Source organism: Balaenoptera ricei, chromosome 12 (assembly GCF_028023285.1).
Source record: "Balaenoptera ricei isolate mBalRic1 chromosome 12, mBalRic1.hap2, whole genome shotgun sequence".
NCBI lineage: Eukaryota > Metazoa > Chordata > Mammalia > Artiodactyla > Balaenopteridae > Balaenoptera > Balaenoptera ricei.
Window position 1 is genome coordinate 39,042,289 of NC_082650.1, and position 26,670 is coordinate 39,068,958.

General features: G+C 36.0%; 1 protein-coding gene across 11 annotated transcripts in view; it reads left to right on the forward strand.

The window, feature by feature from the left end:
- TRDN (triadin) overlaps nt 1-26,670 on the forward strand; it is a 377,672-nt gene that overhangs the window by 162,082 nt on the left and 188,920 nt on the right. For all 11 annotated transcript variants that reach the window (XM_059941303.1, XM_059941308.1, XM_059941304.1 and 8 more), the window contains exon 10: nt 10,645-10,722. In XM_059941303.1, the coding sequence (XP_059797286.1) occupies nt 10,645-10,722 (78 nt within the window). The remainder of the gene's footprint in view (nt 1-10,644; nt 10,723-26,670) is intronic.

A 26,670-nucleotide genomic window follows, 5' to 3' on the forward strand; every position in this document is an offset into this window, starting at 1 on the left:
AAGTCATCCAGACATTATTCTGTGTCTACCCTTAAAAGAGTTTTGAGGACTATTGGAGATGGTGATGACAACATTGACGATGGAAAAGATTTACCACTTACTGAGAGTTAACAGTGTACCAGGCACTGTGCTAAGTGCTGCACATGGAATTCACTGAATTCTCACCAAAACCTAGGAGGTGGGTTTAAGTTCTCCACCTCATAGATTAGGAAATTGAACCTAGAGGAAGTTGCAGAATTTGCTCAGATAGATGGATATTGTCTCCAGCACTATAGGGAGAATTATAAATATTTTTTGAAAAGGGGGTCACTGCCTCTTAGGTTTTCTTTTTCCCTTCCTTTTCTTTACTCTGTTTTGAGTGATGTAATTTAAAACAAACACACAATTTCTATTTCCATTATAGTGTAAATTTGACATGTACTCCTAAATCTTGCCAATACAACTGCCAAAGGAAGCAGGCAATCTGCCGCTAACTTTTAGCTGCCTTTGTTGGTTTGTCAGTGAAGGGAATCTGGTATAGAGAGTGTAAGCAGAGTGGATGGTTATTCCATACTCAGGAGATCAGATGGCTTCTCACCAAAATTGCTGGAGGAATCTTGGATTATGGTTTACTTTTAAATTTCCTGGGTGTCTGTTAAGCTGGCCATAAGGCCTGATAAAATATCCAATTCCATCATTAGATTTTTAGGTGAATTTTATCCTTAGTGGTTAGAGTGACAGCAAATTGAGATGGAAGAGAACATAGAGTAGATTTATCTCTAAGGTTGTTGGTAGGTCCTGATGTTATTGAGAATGAAAACAACAGATTCTAGTAGTTTAGGAATTGATTTAGCAATTGACTGTGCCAGCTATTCTCTGTCAATAACATCTTTGGTAGAATCCTCAAGTCAAACAACCAGAAAAGATACGAGACGGAAGGAGACATTATTTATTTTCCATGTTTAGATAGTTTACAAAAATGTCAAGCCTCCTACCTCTTAAGAAGTGAATTTGTTACTCTACTTGAAAGTTATTTTAATGCATTTTGTAAATGTAATGATTTTGTCTTGGGAGCCATCTTTTCTCTTATTTTCTCAACTTTCTGTTTACTACTCACAGTCCCAATGATCAATAATTTGTTGTGACTTGATTTTCAGTCTTTGAATAAATCAATAAAGTGTGTTGGATCTCTGAAAAGTAAAATCGAATATAAAACCTGAAGTATTAAATTTTGACTTGAGAGGTATGATATATTGAATGTACTCATATTTAGGGATATGACATGTTATAATGACCTGGTTGGTAAACAACAACCTTATTAGAACTGATACTTTTGTTTTAGTAGCAATGATCAATTAAATTAAGTGAATAATAGCTCATTATTCATTAGTCCGAAAGTTAGCATGTGATGGGGGTAGGGGCATGCTTAGGGATATAAATAAAACTTGAGATTTTTAACTCAAAATTTTATTGAAATTTTGTAATTTTTCTTAAAAATTATCCGTTTTTAATTCTATTCAATTATGTCCTTAAATTTTTAAACATAAATATAATATTTTGAATTTAGGTCATGGAAAAAATTGATTTCTAATAAGATAAGCCACTGTTTTACTTCTATCACTCAACTCACTTAGAGAATAGACATCTCCATTTTGGTAAAGAATGTTAAACATGTTTGACATTGGAGAACAGCATCTCAGAGACCTAATTTGAATTAATTGTAACTTCGAAAATTGAATTGACATAACTGATGGTCGAAAACATGTGTTATTTGTATTTCAAATCATCTTCTAATGAAACAAGGATTAAAACATCCATTAAAAATATCATTACGCCATAATATAGGATACTGCACTTAAGATCTATTTTCTTTTAATTATTATGAATGTCATTGACTATAGAATTCTAAAGCATAATATAACAACATAACATTTGTACTGAATTGAAATTGTTTAACATTATTCTAGATTTCATCATATATTTTGTTCATTGCTTGTCCTTCTTTGCTATCTCTAAAATAAATGCAAACAGAAAGACAACATGCTGCTGTGCAGAGCACTACATTGGGAATCCGCACTCATGGATCCTACTTATGTGTCATTTAGGTGAATTTAGCAAGTTGTTCATTTTCTTTGGGTTTCAGTGTTCTCAGTAAATTCTTGTTTCTTCTGGCACTAAAATCCTATTCAAGTTACATATGTAGGGACAGACATAATTCTTTAAGCTTGAAATATACCACAATGGGTAATTTCATAGTCTTTCCACTTAAGGGTAACTGTAGATTCAGAATATATTGCAAGTGTTATATTTTGATTGAGCTGTTTAACTAATGAAGCTACCTTTCTTCATCTTTGAACTTTCAGCTCAGTTTTTCCCACTAATCGTGGATAAAAGTGTTAATGTTTCACTTTCATTGAAAGATTGGTACTCATAAACAACTTGGTAAAGAGTCTCACAGAAAGAAAATGAATACTTTGGTCTGGAACTATAAATAATTGAAAAACAGAAAACCAAAAAATAAATAAGTAAAATTTTATTATTTTTAATATTTTTTTGAAACTATTTTGTACTCTACCAAGAACTAAAAATACTGTGATTTGCTCTGTTCATATTCAAACACTCTAGAAACAGTATAATAGAGTAGCATTTAGCAACATTCATTTATTCATTCATTCATATAATCATTCATTTTCTCCTTTATTCATTTTCCTTTACCAAATATGTACTGGCATTCCAGATTCTGTTCTCAAGTTGCTCATAGACGGATGAGGATAAAAAAAAACAAAAACAGCAACAATAACAAAAAATCCCAGCACAGACATGTAAATAAACAAATGTATTGAGAATCAGACAATAAAGTGTGCACTGGGTACCCTGGGAACATAAAGGTTGTGAAGGGAGTGGGTAGAAGGGAATCAAAGAAGAGATAAAAGACATTTCATTGGATGACTCCATGGCAAGTAGGATATTTGCATCCTAAGTACATGAGATAGTTTTTATTTTTATAAATTGAGACTGCAGTCCATCTAATATGCCTCATTAATCTCTTTTCCTATCAGCTTTGGCCTTTGTACTAAAAGAAAAACATACAATTCATATTACCTATTTTGTCTGTTTCTTCCATCTTTACTGTCTGCCTGTTGCCTCACCTTATGTATAAATATGATTTGCTCTGGGGTTGACAGAGATATAATTTGGATAGCTAGAAGGGACTATTTAGGAAAAGTGAAGAAATAGTAATTCTGAAAGTCTTGAAAACCTTCCACTTGACAGTCTATCTAGAACTGTCAAAATGAGGTCAGGTAACTAAATGTGCTACTTGAGGTCAATTTAGTATCTAATTAAATAGAACGTGACCACTGAAGAAAACTATGAGACTTTTCATCTTAGGAAGTGAATATTTAAAGATCTTCTAAGAGTTATGAGTCATTTATGACAATAGATAAAATAATTAGCATTTATCTTCACCTTCCAAATACATATTCAATAGATAGAAAAATGAAATGGAGTGAAAAACCTTTATCTTAAATGCTCTTGAAGCATGACCTTGGTTAGGCCACTTTTCCTTCTAGAGACCATTTTTTTCCACCTGAAACATTAGGGTGTTGGAATAGCTGATTTCAAAGATCTCTTCCACACCCCAAAACTCTATGGTTATGATCCTGTGCATTTATTTTTGTTAAGTCCCAGACATCAGGTATTCTGTCATAATCAGGGTACAAGGATAAATGGAACAATGATATGATCTTGAATCAATCTTATTTCCTTTCTTTAGCTGGCTTTTCCATGGAAGAATTATTTCTACCTTATAAATTGGAGATGAAGAAGAAAACATACTAATATTACCTTTATCATTTTTAATCAAAAGAATGTATGAAATATGTATTTGGCTACTATTCCTTGCTTTTCATCAAAGCAAATATGCAAATATATAATAACACATGGAAATATTAGGGAAGCTTTTTATCAGGATGCAAAGAAACCTTTCCAGTAGAAACATTTTGGCCTGGAGGATGCTCTTTGATCTAAGAGCTTGAAGCTTATGGTGTTTTAAACACCCTGGAGTAGGGTTGCATAGCCAATTTATACTAAATAATCCATTTGCTTAAAATTTTTCTAAAATCATGAAAAAGATCTTGAAAATTAATTACCAATATGATATATTTTTGCAATGATCCAACAAAGTAACTATGGCTTCTACTTCAGTGTCTTCTATATAAGTCCTCTGGCAAAATTGAAAACTACATAATTCAAGTGACAACAATGACTAAGTAATTAGTCCATAAACAGCATCTAGCTGAGTAAACAGGAAATTTCCTGCCCTTATCTGAGTATAACATTTCTCATTCATTCCCAGTTGCTCAAGCCAAATTGTCAGTCATCCTTGATTTCTTTCCCTCACTTACCACATCAAATTCATTTAAAAATCCTATTGGGTTTGTGTCAAAATGTACTCTGAGTCCATCCACTTATCTATAATTTATATGTTTTTCATTGACCATATCTTTAAAACTGCCACCCGTTACTCTAAATAGCATTCCTTATTACCCTTCCTTGATACATTTTTAATAGGATACTTATTTCCATTTTACTTATTTAGTTGATATTTTTTCTCTCTGCCCAGTAGAATCTCAGCTCCACAAAGTAGGTGATTTTGTCTATATTGGTCACTGCTATAACTCCATATCCTAGGAAAGTGCCTAGTACTGAGTAGGTACTCATGTACGTTTTTTGCGCAAACAGCTGAATCTCCACTGCAACCACCTAGACCAAGCTCATGTCATCTCTCACCTGGGTTATTTCAATAGTCTCCAATTGATCTTCTGCTGCCTCTCACAACCTTTCCTCTGCAAACATTGTTTCTCTTCACACAGCAGCCGGTGATCTTTTAAAAACCTACATGTCATTACTAAAACACTTCAAAAGCTTTCTGTTGCCCTTAGAACAAATCCAAACTCACTGGAACAGCCGAGAATGCTCTGATATGAGCTTGCCTCTGCTTTCCAGCACCAATGACCTTTAAGCAAGCCAGGATGGCTCCTAACTTGGGCATTTTTGACTAGCCTTTCCCTGCCAGGAATCTTTTTATTGGACCTCTTCTGAGGTTTGCTTCTTTGTATTCAAGTCAGAACTCAAGTGTCTCCCCCTTGGAGACAGAGCCACTTCATACATTATGCACTTGTCCTGCAGTTTGTATACTTACACAAAGGCCCCCTGCTCTTCTCTCCTCCTCAAGACTCGGACTGGAGCTGCAACTGACCAGGGGAAGAGCTGCCTCTTAATTTTGCACAAGCAAGCCCTCCTGTTCAGGCTTTGCCACCTTGGGCAGCACATACCCAGAAAGGAGACTTTTTCTAATTTGCACAAATCTTCATAGGTTAGTGGAGTCCTGCTCAGTACTGACCCCATTCTTCCTTTTCTAACCAACTTAGTGTCATCTCTTTCCCACAGTCATTGTCTGCCTCACCACTCTGTTTTGATGTCCCTGCCTTTCTGAGGTCTGAAATTATCTGTCTTGCTTGTTTATTGCCTGTCTCCCTTCATCTTTAATGTAAGCTCCATAACAACAGGGTCCTTCTTTGTCTTCCCTATGGTCCCTCACTGATTTCGTTTGTACCGTTATGCCCAGGAACACTCACAACAACCCAGCTGGAAGAGACATTACTGTTCTCGTTTTACCTTGAAACAACTGAGACTTCAGTTAAGTGATGATTGCCTGTTTATGTATACCCTTCACAAGATTGAGTGCAAGGGATGCAAAGTACATGTTTAGAATTTATCAGTACATAAGTGGGAGGTATAAAGATGCCTGTGACTGGAGTAAAAACCTTGATCCATCCACCCCATACAAACTCCTGAGCTTCAGATTCCTAATTCCTCATTTCATAGTCAAATTCGCAAGTCTGGGATTATTATATGAGTGGTGTTTTAATTTTGTTTTAAATAGGGTGGGAAAGGGAGGAGTGATTGGCGCTCTAAATTCCTCCGGTCCCTTCTCTCCATTTTGTAAGTGGTCCAAAAATCCAAGGCAGAGAAAGAGACACTCAGTAAGGAAACTTGAAGATCAACGTGTCCCTATTTTAATAAGGATGCTAGCATAATTACATGTATCAGCCTAAAGTATAAACCGTATTTTCATTTTATTTTAGTATTTGTTCAATTCTAAACTTTGAAAATATTATTCTACATGTTACAAAAAATGTCAGTCTAGGAACCTTGTGCCAATAAAAGTAATACTATTGCTTTAACACACTTGACAATAATTTTCTTACTCAATTCAGATCTTCCCATTTTATGTTCAGTCACAGATTCACAAATGCTTTTTTTTTTTTTTTTTTTTTAAACTCAGTGACAAAGTGACATGAAGTCACTGACTGAGTTTTATTTATTTATTTATTTATTTATTTTTGGCTGTGTTGGGTCTTCGTTTCTGTGCGAGGGCTTTCTCCAGTTGCGGCAAGCGGGGGCCACTCTTCATCGCGGTGCGCGGGCCTCTCACTGTCGCGGCCTCTCTTGTTGCGGAGCACAGGCTCCAGACGCGCAGGCTCAGTAGTTGTGGCTCACGGGCCTAGTTGCTCCGCGGCATGTGGGATCCTCCCAGACCAGGGCTCGAACCCGTGTTCCCTGCATTGACAGCCAGATTCTCAACCACTGCGCCACCAGGGAAGCCCCCACAAATGCTTTTAATGATGCTGACAGAATGAATTGGGATAGGAATTTGTAATTATTCATACTTTTTAATTTTTCAAGATGTAAATGAATTTTAAGTCAGCAGTCATTTACTAGGGTGACACCTTCTCTGTCACGAGATCTATGGCCATTCATTGTTTGCAGCACAGGAGGCCTTTCAAAGAGTTCGTAGTCTTCTGGGTGTACTCAGTACCTCCAGGAAAATGCAGTGGAGGCCCAAGGAAAAAGTAACTTTCATGCATTCGCATAAAAAATCTCAACATTTGTTTCAAGATTTAGTTGCTAGACTTTAGTTGCCTAGAAATGGTTTAGAACCAGGAAATCTCCTTTGATAAAAAACTAGGTAAATTAAACTTTAGTATAGTGAATTGCTTTTTCCTTCACATTACCTGAATTCTGCTCACTGCCTCCTTCTTGACTTGAGATTCTGAGTAATTCCATTCATCATTTCTAGCAAAGTAAAGAAAACATCTGTAACTTAGAATATTAGAAGGAATGCACACTGTATACTATCCCCAGTGGAATTTGACTAAACAATCATAACAACTTGGGTGACAAAAAACTCAGAACAGTAAAATATTGGCAGCTTACAAACACGCAATTCAGGTATTATGGAAATAAGCCAGCCAAAATCACTCAAGGAACAAAAAGCCAATTCACTATGTTTGAATGTCAGAGGGATTTTCGGGTAATAGCTTGTAAAATGAAGGGCACCTTTAGAGTTCCAATGTAAATTTCAACAACCTGAATTCTCTCTTCAGAGAGTAACAATCTTCAGGAATTCCAAAGAAATATATTCCTAATAAAATGATAAGCCTCTTTCCTGTAAATGAGTTCTGCTATTTCTGTCATGTTTAATTTTATCTGTTGTTACGTCTTTGTTTTCTTACTTCAAAAGTCTGTTTCAAGTCCTCTTGTGTAATTAGATGGAATATAAATTGTAAATACATTGTAGGAAAAAGAATATTTTGAGTATTTACTATGTGTTAGATGCTTCATCACTTAATCCTCACAACAGCTCTGAAAACTCTCCTCATTTTATAAAGGCCATGAGGCTTGGGTACTTCATGAAATTTTCAAATTCACACAGACTATAAGTGATGGAGCTGAAACTCTCATATTTATCTATTTGACTGCAACCATGTAGTCTTTATACTAAGCAACCTTGCTTTCATTATAAAATTCTATTTTTAATATAACATTATATTCATATAAATTCATAAATTATTATATTCATATAATTTTATATAATATTGTATACATTCATATAGCAAAATGGTCTCTGATTTCAATAGCATTCTCTGACATTATTTGAACATAAAAGAAGGCTTTTCTATAAGTCAGTACTAAAGAGTCATGTGTCATTCTCAGGTATGACATGCCTGATTTGTTTTGGTGACCCCTAGCAAAACAAAAACTTTTCCTGAGCTAGTAATTCCCCTGCCAGGGCTACCTAGCACTGTCACTATGGAGGCAAATGGACATCTGGCTTTTTTCTTTTTCTTGTGGTGCTAATTCCCGACTGCATCCACTGTGTCACCATCATGCAGTTAGCGATTTTAGGGAGTGTAATATCGCTGATTACAGTCGTAAAGCATTTCTGATATAAACTGGATATTTTACTTTATGCTGCAGAAGCACCAGTTTGATCGTTTTAATAGTTCTATGAATATTGGCATCCAGGCCTTTATTTCACCAGATACTCTCTGTCCGGAATCCCTTCCTCTATTCCTCCATTCTTTACCTGGGAATCTCCTTTTAGGCCTTTAAATGCAAGAATCTTTCTGTGACATCCCCTCTGTGTATATTATTTCCCATCTTCACACTGTATTATAATGATCTGTCTGTAAGTCTGTTTTAGCCATTATATTGGGAACTTCTTATAGGCAGAGTTGGGGTTTAATGGTTCTTCAGTGCTGGGATATAATAAGTGCTCACTAAATTTTAAAAAAATATAAAATAATGACCTCATAGTTCCTCCAGGAAAATATAAGAATATTTTGTAGTCTAAATTATGAATTATTCCCTGGGGAAAGAATTGAATACATTTAAAAATAAATTCCTAAATTGCTTATCAAGACTATGATTATACATCACTACTGTTCAAGAAAGTATTTGACAAGAGAGAAAGCAGTTTAGTTTGAACAGGCAGGATTCCATGCAGATATTTTTGAAAGCCTTAGTATTTAGAAACATTTTATGTATATTCATGGTCACTTGTATTTTAAGCTTTAGTTATTTAATTGACTCCTTCCTCAATCTTTTGATAGATCCTCCCTAGGTTTTGCAAACTACAAAATACCATCCTATTTTAGAAACAGTTTTTCAAGAACAGCTCTCAAGAAAGATTTGGGAGTGAATTTCCCCAAGTATACATCCATTTGACTTACAAAGATGGTGGAAACTGGGGTGGAAGCTCCACGCCTCTGTCTCTCTCCTGCTGCAGAACCCCTTATATGCGATGACCCCTTACATGTGATGACCCTTTGCCTGCCTTAGGCAGTCTGAGAGGAGCTTTCGGCACCTCAAATCCACTTCTTAGGAGCTGAGCACCTGAATCCCTGTTCACTTCAGTTTAAAACTGCAAAATGAAAATTATACCTACATTCTAAGCATCTTGTAAAGATTAAATAACTTAATACATCAAAACTGTTTGGGATCGTTCTAGGCATATAGTAAGCACTATATAAATGTTAGCCAGGGAAAAACAATGTGGATCAAACTCCTTTTTTAGTGTGCCCATCCTTACCTTTTCTTTGCTTACTGAAAAAGGAAATTCCATGTTGCATTATGTTTCCATCAAATCTTTGCTTTCATGAGGAAAATAATTAATACTAATATGGATGGATACTTTTCTAGGTATATGGCCTGCATGTCATGGAACAATATGCTTTGCTTTTGTGCATACTTGAACATGTTCAAGAATCAACCTGGATGGGTCTAACAGCTAGAAGAAAGTCCTGTGATGAGTGGAGACTAACCTCTTCTACTCAGCTTGACGGCCTGGGATCCCTCCCTTCTCGCCACCACAGAAGGTGGTGTGTGTGTAACTCAGGTTGCTAATCCACAATTCACCAAAGCAAACTAATTTTGACAAATTCTAAAAAAGGAAGACTTCCAGTAAGCAGGCAGGTCTGCGGACATTTAATAATATCTAGTTGTCAGTGAGATTTTAGAAGGTGCATATGCCCGCGTTGATTCTTGGACTTAAAAGAAACACACAGCAGGAGTTTATGGAATGAAAATGAATGATAAAACATTTTGCAAGCATTTCATATGAGATCATATGTTAGTTAATGTTTACAGTTCATGGCCGGGATGGTTTTGGTTAATTAAAGAAATCACTTGGGATAAGGAAGTACTCAGAAACGATTGTGGGTTTTTATGGTTCATAATAAGCCCAGAGACTTGAGGGAGGCTTTCAAGTTTCTATAAAACTGAATATATTTTCCCTTTGGCCCATTATTTACTTAACTGCAGGTCATTTATTTTGGCAGGAGAAAATGTACCTGTTCAATATCAAAAGGCCTATGAATTTTAACCTTCTTTTATTGCTTTATTATATCATTTGAGAATTTTTAGCTGAATGAAAAAAATGGTGATTTTTCTATATATTAGGATTCCTCTTAGCTTCTGTGATTTTAGTTTCCATAATTTGAAGTGCATATTGAAAATAAATTGCTTTATTTGATTGCATGTAGGTTTTCCATTAATGAAGTCCAGTAGATATATTTAACATTGTGTATACATCTAAGAAAAGAAATATTTTCAGAAATGGCTCTGAAGATAACTGAATTTTGTATGTATCCACTTAAAGATCTCACCTAATAACAATTTTCTTATCACATAATAATATGAATTTATACTTTGGATTATGAATTATGCATGTTGAGGACAGATCTAGGTATTTTAGTTGTGTATATTAAATGTATTAATACTTTTTGTTCAATACCTACTCCTGCATTGTGTGCACAGGACAAAGCCCAGCCATACCACCTCCATTACCAACAGAACAAGCTTCTGGACCCACTTTGGCATCACCACCTCTTGAAGGCAAGTATTTTATTTTATTTTTCGAAAGATCATCTCTATTGTGGATAAAATAGAATATAGAGAAACAAAGCAAAATAGTAATAGCAGCAACAACAAAATCCATATTTTCTCAAATAGTTTTAGTATGTCTAAGCTACAGTTTACTCTTCCAAGGAATTACAATTTGCTCCTTTTTAGAACACCAAAAATTTCCTCCTAAGATTTTATATTGGTGACCATCAGCTTCCAGAAGGATGACCAGCTTCATACCCTGGAAATCAAGCCAGAAAGTATAGGGACAAATGGACAAGGATATGCCTTGCAATTCCTGTACATAGAACTCAAGAAAATATTATATGGTCATTATCAGGAATTATACACTCATGTAACGTATTCTCTCCTCTATACCTTATTTATCTTCTCTCCCCTAAACCCACTCCCAAATGAATCTCCAATAACTACGAGAAAACGGCTGAGATTTTCATTTCATCTCATGTATCCTCCAAACCCCTCCTATAAAGATGACCCAAACCCTGTTGATTATTTCTTGTTTCTTAGAAAGATGGTGGTAACTCTGTGCCTTGGAAATAATATAGTGATTAACAGCCTGTGTTCTACAATCAAACAGATCTGGGTCCAAATTCTGGTTCTGCCCTTTTCTACCTGGGTGACCTTAATGTGATATCTAAACTTTCAGGCTCTTTATTAGTAAAATACTGATACTCATAATACTACCACAGAGAGGTGCTGGAAATGTAGAATAAAACTATAACAATTGCAATTTTTATTATTATATTTGATATTGATGAACTTTGAGGAATTTCTTTAACTGTATTTTATTGGCTTAACACAACTGTCCCCAAAGAATAGTTTGTAGATCACCAGCATTAAAATCAATTGTAAAGCTTGTTTAAAAAATGCATATTCCTGCCACATCTTAGATCTAGTGAATCAGATCTGGCAATTCAGAGAGGGAAATCTATATTTTTACCAAACTCTTCAGTTGAGCCTTGTACACATTAAATGTTAAGAAACTTTGATTTATGTTTATGTGTAAAAATTATTACAAATCCAACTGTTTTACACCAAACATCTGAATTTGGTAGCCTGCTTCAAATTATTTATTTATTTATTTATTTATTTATTTATTTATTTATTTATAAATTAAATCTGAATGCCTTGGTAAGAGATGCATTGTCCCATTGACCACAGACCCAACAATCGATTGGCTATACATTTATATTTTGGGCAATACATTTATTTATATTACAGTCAGCAGCCAGGGAAGGATTTTAGTAGCTGAGCAGGTGAAGTTTTTCTAAGTTTATATTATAATACCAGCATGTTCTGTCTACTTTTCTGGCCAGATCCTGACCAAATTATGCCTGTGGCTATGCTCTCTTCAACTCACATTTATTTAGAATATTATTATGTTGTCTTTACTTATATGCATTTCACATTTGACAGTTCAGAACGCTTTAAAGTAGACATTATTAATGATTAACAAACCTAAGCTTGCAGTTTATTTTTGCTGAATTAGTGAACAGCAGGGCTGGGACTCTAGCCCTGGATTTCTAGTTCTATACCCAGAGATCCTTCTGTCGTATCACTCTGCAGACTTTAGAGTTGGAGGATTCTAACTCATGTCTTCTGAGACATCAGCAACTTTGGTAAAATGAAGACATGACATTTTGTGCTTTAGATTCCATGCAGTTCTGTGATAGAAGTGTCATGTTCTGATGTCAGTCAAGAGTACCCTAGCAATGTTTATCAAAATCTAATGTGCACACAAATCACCTGGGGATCTTTGACAATGCAGTTTCTGATTTGGTCGGTCAAGGGTGGGGCCTTAGGTTCTTCTTTTTTTTTTTTTTTTTTTAAAGCAGAATCTGAATCAGTTGGTTTGAGACTGGGCCTGAGATTCTGCTTTTTTTTTTTTTTTTTTAACCTTTATTTTATTTATTTATTTATTTATGGTTGTGTTGGGTCTTCGTTTCTGTGCGAGGGCTTTCTCTAGTTGCGGCAAGCGGGGGCCACTCTTCATCGCGGTGCGCGGGCCTCTCACTGCCGCGGCCTCTCTTGTTGCGGAGCACAGGCTCCAGACGCGCAGGCTCAGTAGTTGTGGCTCACGGGCCTAGTTGCTCCGCGGCATGTGGGATCTTCCCAGACCAGGGCTCGAACCCGTGTCCCCCCCACTGGCAGGCAGACTCTCAACCACTGCGCTACCAGGGAAGCCCAGGTTCTTCATTTTTACCAAGCTCCCAAGTGTTGCTGCTGCTACCAGTAGGTCCAGGACCTCATCTGTATAGTAAATCCCTAGGTGATTTAGGAGGAAGGTGGAGAGCAATTGAATAATCCTAAAAATGCTTTCAAGTTAGTATTAGTTACCTAAATGACCTATTGTTGGCCAAATGTCCTTCAGAATGACTGGAATGGCACACATGGAGAAATTCCGACTGCTAGTTGTCTGGGAAAAAGCAAAAGGTTTCAAGCCACATACCTAAGCATTGTAGAAAGGCTCAAAAGAGAGCAAGAGAAATGTCACTGGGAATTGGGGGAAAGGTTACATTATACTTGTAAATTGTAATAACCTATTATATAGTATGTAAAATATTTTGATTTGGTCAGCTACAAATTGAATGAATTAGCAGTTGCAAATTTCAAATAAAAATCCCATACAATCTGCAAGTTAGTACTGTGTCAATACCAATCTGAAGAACAGAATTTGTTTGGTTATTAGAGACCATGATTTAATGAAAAGTTCACGTAACATCTCGCTCCAAGAGTCCAAATCAACAATGCTTCTTGAATATTTAGAGAACAGTCCAGATATAGTCCAAGGTTTGAAACTTTTGTCTCCCATCCAGCTCAACTAAAGACACATTTATTTGCCCCACACGGGTCTTTTATTTATTGATTTTTGAATGTGATCATCTTGGATAGGGTGAGCTTCCCACTGTCTCCATTGACTTTCACCCCTCCTTCTCCCATTCACTCACTTGAGTCCAGACTTCCTTCATGTGTGTGACAATTATGTAAAGACAGTTTCTTCTTAACATAATAATTTCTTTAATTCCTGGTCAACCTTGGTGTCTTAGTCTGCAAGGGCTGCCATAGTAAAATACTACAGACTGGATGGCTTAAACAACAGAAGTTGATTTTCTTACAGTTCTGGAGGCTGGGAGTCTCTGCTCAGGGTGCCAACATGATTAGGTTCTAGTGAGATCATTTCCTGGCTTGTATATGACCACCTTCTTGCTGTGTCCTCGCATAGCAGAGAGAGCACTCTGGTGTCTCTTCCTCTTCTTAGCAGAACACCAGTTCTGTTGGATCTGGGCTCCACCCTTATGATCTCATTTAAGTTTAATCATCTTCTAATCCAGTTACATGGGGGTTAGGGCTTCAACATATGAATTTTGGAAGGACACAGTTCAGTCCATAGCACTTGGTAACCTCTAAGCTTAGTTAATGTATAAGTAAAGCAGCTTAAATGTTTGCCTCATATAATTTAAGTTGTTTAGTTTAATAAGCTGTTTAAATATTTCTTTTTCAGTAATCAATGATTTTGCCTTTTTCATTTCTGTGATACCTGATTTTCCAACACCGTAAATTCCCAACTTGCATCATGTTCTGTACATGCTTATAATTGATAAGAGTTAAATATTTAAAAAATTTTTCTTAACTGAACTCACATATAACTGAGCTTATACTGAAGGTAATAAAACAACAAAAACTCTAAGTAGTCTCATTATTGACTACCGACGTGTATCATTTATCTAGCTAGTAAGTAAATGACTTGGAAAAAATTTATAGTCCGAGAGAGAGAGGGAGAGATCAGAGTTATATTTCTTTTGGCATTTGGACTATAATAGCTTATGTGACTTGAGATAATTAGACAAAAAACTGACAAGTGACCATCTCACTGCCCAAATGTTCACAGAACAAGAGATAGCCTATAAATAATAGTGTCACCTTTAAGTTTCATCAGATTTTAATTCCGTTGTTGTTGTGAGACAGACATAAATCAGGGAGCTCCAATTCCCCAGTTTGAGGCAGATTTTGATAGATTATTCAAATGTTTGACTCTAGTTTACCTCCTGGAAGAGGTTCATAAACCACCCTGTAGCAAATGTTTTGCCTATCAGTCTGTCACTTGGAAAAGAATGTGTCATTTGTTAAGTGGGACCCTTAGGTTCTATTGTTATATTTAAAGAGCAATTTTATTTGACATTTCATCCTGGAGCCCAATACTACAGTTTAAGTAAATAACCTAACAATGTTGCAGGATTACAAGGCTTTTGTTAGTAGTATGCACTTTTTATCTGCAGAAAGTCACAGTCTGCCCTGAGTTTGCTGGTACTAAGCAGCTTCCCAAGGAGTCCACGTTATCAGGCGATGCTGAGATCATGGGCTTTGTCAGGGCTTGCAGATGTGCTGCCTGTGCCTTCATTAACATAATTGATTAGGAACTAGGACATATTTAGTATTAATCAAGCTGTGTTTAGTGAGGCTGATTATGCACAGTCCTTGATGCACTATTTTAGTCTGGGACTTCCTTAGGACCAAGTTGCAAGAAAATGGCATTATGTAAAAAGGAACTTACATGTGGCACTAACTTATGCTCTTTGATTTGAGGAATACAGTTATAACAGGTCAAAATGTAGGAACTTAAACGTATTTTGCATTTTAATGTTTTAAAGAAAAGGAGGGCTTATATATAGACTAGATTATTAAGTTTGCTCACAGGAGATTGGAAACAATTTAGGATTTTATCAGCAGAAATCTAAAAAAAATCATGGCCCTTGTTATGGGTGAAAGCATTCTACACATCTCTGAAGCCCTTAAAAGCTTCCTTTGTGCTTTCATAGCACTTAAAACAATAAGTTTCTCACAACACTGGCTTCATTCTGTTAAGTATCTGTGCACTTCTTATCTTGGGTCACTTATCTAATGCCTGGAAGTTGTGTCTGGCCTTCCTAGAATTTCACTCCTCTCCCCATACCAGACACTTTGTACACCATAATGAAATTCTATTGCTTTGAATCTTTGGATATAAAGACTAATTGTATATTAAATCAGTTGTTTTCTTTTGACTCCTACTACTGTATGTTTTAGAATATGTTTGGCGTTTGGCCAGGGAAATTGGCTACAATAACATTGAAAAGATCTTGTATAATGACCACCTCAGGCAATCATTTTGGTCATTGTTGTCAATTTGCATTTGATTATGGACATAACTTAACTGGAACTAACTTAAATAGAGAGCCACCTTCAATATAATAGTAATTCTTATGATCTTTCACAACAGTGTTAAATTTTGTGACGAATTAATTCTTCTGTCTATTGTGAGCTCTCACTGGTGTTGAAAGGCTTGCAAGTTCAAAAGGCCACTATAGTTACCCATATATTCCACAAATGAGACAGATCTATGTGAGTACCTCGCCCCCTTCATCAAATGGTGCCTTATTATATTCACATCAGAGGTGGTTTCAACCCTTAGCGAGAGAGCCCGTTTATCAGCAAATGTTTGTCAGAACTGTATTTCTTAGGAGAGATTAGTTCCTGACTGCTCTCGGAGAGAGTCCTCAGTGATTAAAGAAGACAGCTTCAGGCAACATTTTCCATCCCCTCCCCAATCATCAAAAAAGCTGCTTCATTAAATCTTTGTACAAGTACGATTACTGGATATCATCCTGTTGTTCTGTAATCAACAACGCTGGAAAATTTTTTTTCTTTCCTCCTAGTCAACACAACCCCCTCCCCCACTACCAAACACCACATTTTATGTTGTTGTTGATCCCTGAAGAATTAAAGACTTCCATCCACATGTGATTACTGGACATTTAATGTAAAATGGTCACAGCTCATCTATTGTGGCAAAGATGTGGAAAGAAGAAGTTATGTGATCTCATATTGGGTATATATCTTATACTTAAATTCCTTTTAATATTCCATTACAAACATATAGTTTGCATTAATGGAGCCAAAAAATTAAGGTGAATGAATACTGTATACCCTATCACCTTCTTGAATAAACATGTAACTGGTACTAACTTAGTATTGCAGTCGTGAATAATATAAATGCCATCACTCAACAGTGGGCAAGAGAAGTCCAGAGAGAAGACTAAAATCCCAGCTTCCAGTTGCAACTTTGACACTAATCAGTTGTATTATCTTTGACAAATCGATTGACTTTTTAGGGCCTCCACTTCTTCACCTGTCAACTGTGGGGACTGAACTTAAATGGTCTTTTCTACTTTCACACCCAGATATTTCAAGCTTATTTTTTTCAGGCTGGTGCACTAGTAGTAAGCTGCATTAAGAGCAGAGTGAAGACTCCATGGCTTGGCACAGTGTTTAAATAGCTACCATAGATGTATAAGGAAGGTATGGCCATGGCTTAGATAGAGATGTCACACTTGGGCCAACCAAGCCTGTCCCTATAAAATGGATAATACTATGAAGCATTATTTTCTGAAGTTCAAAAGTGCATGGTACAGATAAGAAGGGCTATAAAAGTTAGGAGGAAGATGAGATAGGAGTGAAGCAAGGCTATGAGGTGAAATCACAAGATTTGCATTGGGCCATACAGAGTAAGTTGGTAGGATTTGTGTAGAGGAGAAAGGAGCAATATAGGAAACGTATTATAAGATAATTTCTTACCATAGGGTGCATTCGAGGATGATGTTCTACAGGAGCTAGTAACGTTTTATTTACAATTCTATTAAACTGAGAACTTTATTGTCTTAGCTCTTCATTGAGACATATCCTGAGAAGCAAAAAGCATAAAATAATAAAGTTGAAATTTGGCCCAGGTTCTTATTCTATTAACTCTATGACACAGTTAATCTTGAACGTTAGGGCAGTGCAATATTTTTCTTTGTTTTGAGGTGAAATCAACTCATATCCTTGGGCAATTTTTAATGGGATTGACCTTTAGTTATAAATTTTGATAATATAGGTAAACCATACTACTTTTAGTACCTGTTTTACTTAGAAAGTTGCTATGAGGAGTGAATGAAACAAGGTATATAGCAACTTAGCACAATTAGGTACTCAGCCATTAGCTACTATTATTATCATTATCATTTTTTAAATCAGGAAATTTCTCTTGTATATATAGTAAATCATTAATTTTTATGTTAGTTCTTTATTGGTATCTGTAAAGATAATACGGTAATCTCATTAATGACATTAGTCAGTAAACGTGAAACTCTATATTTCTTAATATAGGACCCCAGTCATATCCTAAAGAATTTTGTACACACAACTGAATCATTTACACCTCCTCACAGACTGCGTGAGCCTGCTAAAACAACTGAACAGAGGGGTAGTATGATTAGATTTGCATTTTAGATCATTGTGTCAGCTCTAGAAAGTGTGGATGGTGAGGGGTGGGGCTTGGGGGTTTGGAGACAAGAAAAACTTAGGAGGCTACTGCTCATGGGGGAAAATTATGCGACTTTTAAACAATCATATTTAACCCTCAAAACAATTCCAAGCAGTGAATATGATTTATATCATTTTACGAAGAAGATCAGAGGAATCAAGTAAATTGCCCAAGATAACACAGTCCTAACAGTGGTATAATTGAAATTGGAATCCAGGTGTCTCACTCCCACGCTCAGTCTATTCCATTATCGTAGACTAGCAACAAAGGTTAGGGCTGAGCATAATTGCTAAAGTCTTATCTGACCTGGATAAATGAATGGCACTTAAGAATAAGAACAGGTTTGGGGAGATGATAATGAGTTCAGACTTGCTAGGTGCATCAGGGTCCCTGGAACATTCAAAATGGGTGATTAAGAGTATTTAATGAATGTAGTATTTATAAAGGTTTGAGCAGAGTTATGGTGAAGCACCCCAAGGCTAGCCAACGCAGGAAGCCTTTACCAGCCCTAGGCCTGAGGAGGCAGGGGAATAGAGTGGTTTATAAACCCCCAAACCTTGTAACTCTAGGAGAGAGATGCCCAATCAAAACTATGTCCTTTAGTAGAAGAACACATCATGAACAATCTGTAAAATGATATATATAATATTCTCAGTGAGCCAGGGTGGGTAATTGGAGAATAAATGCCCAGCTTTCTCTTTTTTTCCTGCTCTATTATCTTTTGATGTTGCTCCCATTGGCCAAACTAACCTGAATCCAGAGGTTGTGTTAATCCTTGGTTAACACAATCCATAAAGGTCAGGGTGGATATTGGACCTGGAGAGAAAATGAAGACTCTGCCACATGTCAGGCAGCGTGTTGAGTGGGATTCACACAAGTGGTCATCTCCAGCAGACAACTGAAGATAGAAGTCTGGAGTTCACAAATGAGAGAGATGCAGAGGCTGAAGTCATAAGCTTATTCCGAGCATAGCATTTCCTGAAATATGTTATGAGGAATTCTAGTTCTATGATATTCTTAGTGAAAAAAATTTATAACACAATACTTTGGGTCCACATAATATTTTCTTTTTGGACAGTCACAATGTACACAAGTATATTAAATTAAAAGAGCCATGAAATTCTTGTCAGAAAACTGTTTAATTCTTTTTAAACTCAGTGGTCACAGAAACATTTCTTTTCCCAGTAATACTTATTGAGCTCCCAAGGAACAATTGATCTTAAAAATACCCTGTATCATACAAATCTTAGTTTTGGATATAACTGAATGGCAGGTCAGTCATAAGTGTGAGTGAGGTTTAGTGCATCCAAGAAGGAAAATGTGGGGAACAACATTGTTTTAGTCAGGGTTCTCCAGAGGAACAGAACCAATATGATGTATGTACACACACACATACACGCGCGCACATGCACACACACACTGTGGGGAGGGGAGGAGGGGGCAGAGAGAGAGAGAGAGAGTTATTTTAAGGAATTGGTTCACATGATCATACGATTTTGAGGGCTGGCAAGTCTGAAGTCTATAGGGCGTGCCAGAGGCTGGAGACTCAGGGAAGAGTTGATACTTTATTCTCAAGTCCAGAGACAGGCTAGAGGCAGAATTCCTTCTTCCTTAGAGGACCTCAGTCTTTTTTCTTAATGCCTTCAACTGATTGGTAATCTACTTTAGTCAGAGTCTACTGATTTAAATGTTAATCACATCTAAAAAATACCTTATAGCAACATCTAGACAGGTCTTTGACCAAGTGACTGTTACTATGGCCTAGTCAAATTAACCATCACAAACATCATCAGAAGACAGACTAGAAAGCCAAGGATGAAAAGATAATGAGGGAGGAAAGGGAACAACAGGGCCAGGAGCCCCAGGGAGAAGGATAAGACAAAACTGGCCAGAAACCTTTAGGCTTGTCAATTAGAAGATCATGGTGACCTACTTCTGCCCCTAAATTTTCTCTCTGCCACATACAAATGAGGGTGTAGCAATCAGGAGTTCTGAACTAAAGATCCAGTTGTTCATATTAGTTTCTTAACCTCTCTGAGACTCAGCTTCTTCAACTGTAAAGTTATATTTTTTGAAATAAATGATCTCAAAAGTTTGTTCCATCTCCACAATTTTATCATGCTTGAGGCTTTTATTTCACTCATTTTTCCCCTCTACACATTTATTTCATTTCCTTTGTGTTACACAGGGGCTAATCACTACTTCTAGGGGAAAAATGAATCCTCTATTTTAGAGTCTTGAAATGTTTCCAATATTTTGTTGTTTTTGAACTTTTTTATTTTCAAATAATTTTAGATTTACAGAAGAGTTGTAAAGATAATATACAGAGTTCTAATACACTCTTCAGCAAGCTTCCTCTAATGTTAGGATTTTATATAACCATGATTCACCTACCAAGACTAAGAGATTAACTTTGGTACACTAGTAACTAAACTACAAACTGTATTTAACTTTCACCTTTCAGTGATTTGTAAAAGTGTTTTTTTAATTATTTCTTACATGTGTGATGGGGACACAAATATTAACGTAAGTATTCACAGCTTTTCTCCTCCACTTTATTGCCTAAGGAATATTCTAGGTGTGCCTGGTCAGCTCCTGAGTGTTTATGTTCTGCTCAGGACTCAGGATATGCTGGGTGAGCAAAAAAATTGGAAGGGGCTCAAATAATTTAATTAATTCATGTTTGAATAGGAAGGATTATTACCCAGAAGAAAATATAAGATTTAGACAGTGAGAAAAAAGGTCAAGAGAAGGGAATAGGAGAGTCAGCATGGGCTGAAGTAAGTTTTTAGCGTGCCCTTGGGAGAGAGAAGCTTTTGGGAGGAAATGCTGTGATGGATTGGGAAGCTCCAGTAAGGAGAGAACCTTTAGAACATTTTGCTTTGGGTCATACAACATTAGCTATTTGAGAGACTTCAGAAAAGACTTAAACTTATCTTCAAACCTCACTGGAATTTTAGACTCTCATTTCTTTTGATTGCAGCACTGTGCAGAGCTAGGCATGAGGTAACACAGCTCTGTTGGGGTTAATATGTTAGAACAAGGGTAATTCAGCTTAGTATCATGGAAAAGTAGGTAAGTCTTAACAACTGACTGTTGAGAAATTAGGGGGGGGAAAAGAAACACAAAGACAAATAGGTGGAAAAGTGTCAAGAAAAAGGAAAATGTAAAGAAATATATTCCACAGATTATGAAATATAAATACATTTTAGTAGACATTAAATATATTTCATTAGAAACTTGCATCTCCAAACTTAGAACTTTTCTCTCTTGTTATAATAGTCTCGATTTCCCATTATTGATTAAAAATAGTTTTTGGGGAAATCATTAGCTTTTTCCCATAATAAGAGAAAGAAGTTTTGTTTTTCTTCCCCTATACATCTGACAGTATGGTGAGGGATGTCTGTCTGATTTGACTGTCTAGTAGCAATAATTTTTTATTCTGGAGATCAAGGGATGACATCCAAGAATCAGGGAAGGGTAAGGAGCTTTCTGTTGATCAGGGCCAGCTTCCTTCTTAAGAGATCTTTCATAACTTTCATGCTGGTATTAAAAATTAGGGGTTTTTTTTCCCTATATTTTGACAAAAGAGAAAGTTAGGGATGAGAAGTTTTGTGAATAAGAGTGAATGTGATTTTTAATAGCTTTCTCGTTATGAAATTCTAGTTGGAACCCTCTTGTGCCAGCAAACTTTTCTCATGAAGTATTTTATAAGAAAGAACCAGGTCCCTCCAAAGCTCTAGTTTACAAGTACCAGTTTTTCTTTATAAAACATTTATTTGCTATTTGTGTCAGCTTGACCTAAATGTTTCTTTCTATTATATAAGTTTACTAGAATTCCCAGTGAAATTATTGATCCTCTCTAGAACTGATGAGAAAAGTGGCTACATCTTTAAAGCCAGATCTGTTTTATCCAAATGGAGTAAGGGGTCTTGGCAATTGTTCACATAATAAACAGTGACAGATACTTGTTTCAATTATGTGAGAATTTTGTGTAAAAATTTTTAATCTACTAGAATAGACCTTATACTAGGAAGAAGACAAAAATTGTGTTGATGGTTTGGTATAATTTATGAAAGATGAGGAAATTTATGTAGTCCATCATTTGAAATAAACCTGAATTCAATATATTAAAACAATTACAACTAGAAAAGTTGTATTCTTTGAATGGTCATTTATTTCCTTTATGAATATTGATATCTATTAGGCATATTTTTAAGATAAAAGGCTTCAATTAAGAATCAGACTTATAAATGTGCCCAATATACCAGTAACTTTTGGTAATTGAGTCTTTCTAATTTGTTTAGTAACTCAAGCCCTAAATTCTCAAAGACCTGTTATAAAAATAGCCATATCTTTGAAATGATAGTTTAGAGTAATGTATATTTTGATTTTGAATGATAACCAACTTTTCCCCTAAATATCAATAATTTAGTCACAAAAAGGAAAGGCTCAATTTTCTGATGTTTCTAGTCATTCTTGACATTTTAAATGCAACAAAGTACTTTTGCAATTCATTTCCAACTACAGAGAAACTTAGAAAAAACATATAGATAAAAATATGAAGAAAGTAATTATATGTAAATAATATGATTTTGAAAATGAACAGCTATTAGAAATGAATCTTATATTTATATTTTCCTTACCCTTGTAGAAAGACGCATTAGAAAAGTTTACAATAAAAGATCTTGAGCAAACAATGATTCTACATAAAAAGTAAATTTTGATAGGGTTAGAAGAGTTTTTAGAAAATCTCCAAATGGCTGCAGCACCCAAAAAAGAAAAAATCCAAGAAAAACAAAAAAGAAAATGCAAAATGCTCTCTTTGGAGCTATCCAGAGATGAGTTGTGTGGATGGAGAGCTTCTCACTTGAGCATAAAGGTCAATAAACTTTAATTGGGCATTTGCTTTCTGAAATGTAAAAGCACTGAGAGGAAAAATAAATACCAGAAAGAAAAAGAAGAGCTGTGGCCACCTTCATTTATATAAACTTAATCCATTCGAAAGTAATGCAATCACTTATCTAAAAAGCTTTTATCATTTTTGAAAGGTTTGGGAGAAATCTACCTTATCCACTTTAAATATGAAGTTTAATTAACATAAACTTTTTTTGCAATTTGAAATGTATCAAATAATCTTTCTCTTTGCATTCCCTTTTGCATACTAAATTCAGAAACAGAAAAAAAATTGTCGTTATATCAGAGAACTTTGGCTGTGAGAGAGCTGAAAGATAAGTGTCACAAAGAGAGGGTAGAAATTGGCACTTTTCTGTCTGTGCCTCAGTTCGTTTGCAATTTTTTGTTAGAATAAGTCTACCTCAAACTTCTTATTCCATGTTGTAGGGGAAAGATCAGAGTTTGCAGTGATCCTTAGTTTTAAATCCTTGTTCTGTCACTTATGTGATTTGTGAAGTTGGGCAAGTTACTCATCTTTCCTGAGCCCATTTTCTCATGGGTTGAAGGATGTGTTGACTTTTATCTGAGAACTAAGTATATGCTAATGCATGTAAGGTCATGTGCTGTATTATGTTATAGCATTCTATTACAGTATAATTTCCTATCACCTTAAAATCAGTGTGATTAAACCAAAACTAATACATTTTTTTTTTGCCTTGCTCTGATCACATAAAATAACTATTGAGATCACTTCTCCACAATCTTTTTTGAAACTTAAAGAACTGTATGTAGTCTGGTATCTTGAAAAAGTTTGAATTTACACTGATTAGCTCTGGAGTTCTTTGGGACGTTTACTTCATGAATGGTATTGTATCACTAAGAGTTGTCAGCCTTTATCTGCAGGACAGGACTGGGCACTCTGCAGGCACCTCAGTCCCTCCAGCCGGCATTGATAGTAACACTTGCCATACTCAGTTCAGAATTCATATACCATTTTTCCCTGGAGCAGCTTTCACACTTTTTGCTCTTGGGTTTGGGCCTCTGCTGTCTCCCTTAGATTCCGACTTTATTGTCCCTAAGTCCATATTGTAATTGTAAACTTTATCCCTTCTTAGTCTCATACCTAAAATTCCTGGAAGGAATAGTTTAAAACTCTAGACCCTGGCAAAGGGTTTGACATAAGGTTAAATAAACATGTGTTGATTAAGCGAATAAATTGTTTATGTAAAAGTCTCTGGGTAGTCAGTAGAAGATGCTATACAAGTTCTGGTTGTGAATTTTTTGTTGTTAGTAGCTGATAATGAGAAGAGCTGACTTCGAAGAATAATTCAGCATTCACTAAAGGAAAAGTCAAGGCAAAGACTGGATTCACGTTCTGAAAAACCAGTTTAGTTATGCCAGATAACTCAAGTGAAGTCCTTGAAGAGCTTTGCTGTTATAGCAACCTAAGCACAATGTAAAGTGAGGTACTCCCACCATGTTTCTATAATGTTACATTCTTTCAAGAGTCCCAAATAAAATTTAGAGGAAATTTTTGGGAAAAAAGAGGAAAACATGAAGAAGGATATTTGTATTGAATCCTTTTACTTTCTTAGTTTTCTTCATCGCAGTGTGATCACAAAATCCAGTGGGGTACTTGGCTCCAACCAGTCCGCAACAGCCAAAGTTCCTCTTAAAACATAATTTATCACGATATAATTACTCTGCTTGAAACCTCTCAGCAGCCTCCTACCTTACGCACAATAAAATGGAAGATTCGTATCATGAACAAGATTTTGTGTGATCGGGCCCTGCTACATCACTGGCCACCCCTCTTCTCCATCCTCTGCTCCAGCCACTCTGGTCTCCGTGCTCTTCTTTGAATATAGCTCGAACGCTTCTCTTTCAAGGTCTTGGCAGATATTTTTCCTCTGCAGGAGAAGTCTTCTCCTCAATAGCCAAAACTCTTCTACTTTTTTTCAAGAATCTTTTCAGATGGTGCTCATTCAGAAAGGCTTACCCCGTTCCACCTTAAAAGAAAAGGCCACTTCTGATCCGCTCCCGCGTGCTCTAATCCTCTAAACCAAGCTTTATTTTTTTCTGACCCTTATTATCACCTGACATTATATACACATATATACGTATTCATATATTCATGCATACATATGCATATAAACATATTCATTTTTAAGGCTTAAAAATGGACTTTTCTCTAGCTTTAAAATTTTTTAAGCCATAGCAAAGCCAGAGAATGTACCACAGCTATTTACAGATTTAAAGCTTTTTACGTTAACTGTTCTCAGAAAAATTAGGAAATAAATACTTCATTTGGGGAATAAAGGAATAGACAGGTGAAGAGGGACTTAACTACATTCTACTCATTCCCCTGACGTTTGTGGTTGAAGACAGACGATTCCCTTACAGTTAGTTGCATTAGGCAAAAACTACTAATTATAGCAAAACTGAAACTGGAATCCACTTCATTCCAGCACAGTGCCCCTTCATAAACATGTTAATTCCTACTTGAGTATTTTTTTCTTAAAGTTTCACAATATAAAATATTCCTGATACAGCCTCCCTCAACACAGAAAAATAAGAATTAATGTGCATTTACTCAGATCAATAAATGTCACACTTAGAAAAATTACTGAAGAGTATATGTAGGCAGATTTTGATTGTTTCTAAAATATAGTAATAGCTAGTTATTGCTATCATTATTTTTTTTGAACATCCACTTTGGTCCAGGCACTTTTGCTCAGTTTCTTCACAATAAGCCAGCAAGGTAGATTTTACTAGTCCATTTAAAAAGAGGTAAATGAAATTCAGTGTGTCACAGCACATTGCCAATGTCACAACCAGAATGGGTCAGAGACAGAATTCAGACCAAGGTCACCCATGCTAGCACCAGTGCTTTCTCTCTTGCTCCATTCCCCTCTGTAGATAACAATGGAGAACTCTGATAATCATTGGTGTAATTGAACTTATCTGTTTATGTGAAATTTTCCATGATCATACTGTGACTGGGGTTCCAGGCCAGCCTCTGCCACTCTTTACAAACAAGGTGACAGTGACGAGGTGTGCTAGAATGCGTTGTTATGAAGGAAACCTGACTGGGACCAAGAATACATCAACCCTGGCCAGAGAGAGTTAGAAGAAAAGCATGTAAATTTTGGATAATCTCTACACTAGAAAGGCAAAAAGGGGAGGAACAAACATAAGATGAAAATGAAGCATTTGCATTTGTTTGCTCGGTTTGCTAGGAACAGGCATCTTCAAAAGCTTTACAATTATAATTAACTATTGTGGATTCTCTGGCTTTGAGATGGCATAAAAACATTTAAAAGCAAGAGAAAAGCCCATTGTAAGGGCTTAGAAAGTAAAAAGTAAGTCATTTAATTTTTCTTTCATCCGATGTTAATTTATGCAGAAGCTAATAACATGTTTGTGGCTCAGAGCTGCTCATTGTGGAGAGGATTTCTCTCTCAGCCAGTCTTTCCTGTGATCCCTGCCAGATAGAGCCGTCATTTCCGGGCTTATGACACTTTTCTCAGAGAAAGGCAGTATGCTGAAAAGTTCACACTCTATAGACACACTTAATTGCGAACCCTCTGAAAATCAATGATATAAAATGTCCTAACTCTTCTCTAGCCGTTACTAACAAAACAGCAAACAAATTGGAGGAGAGTCTGAGGAGGAAATTGGAT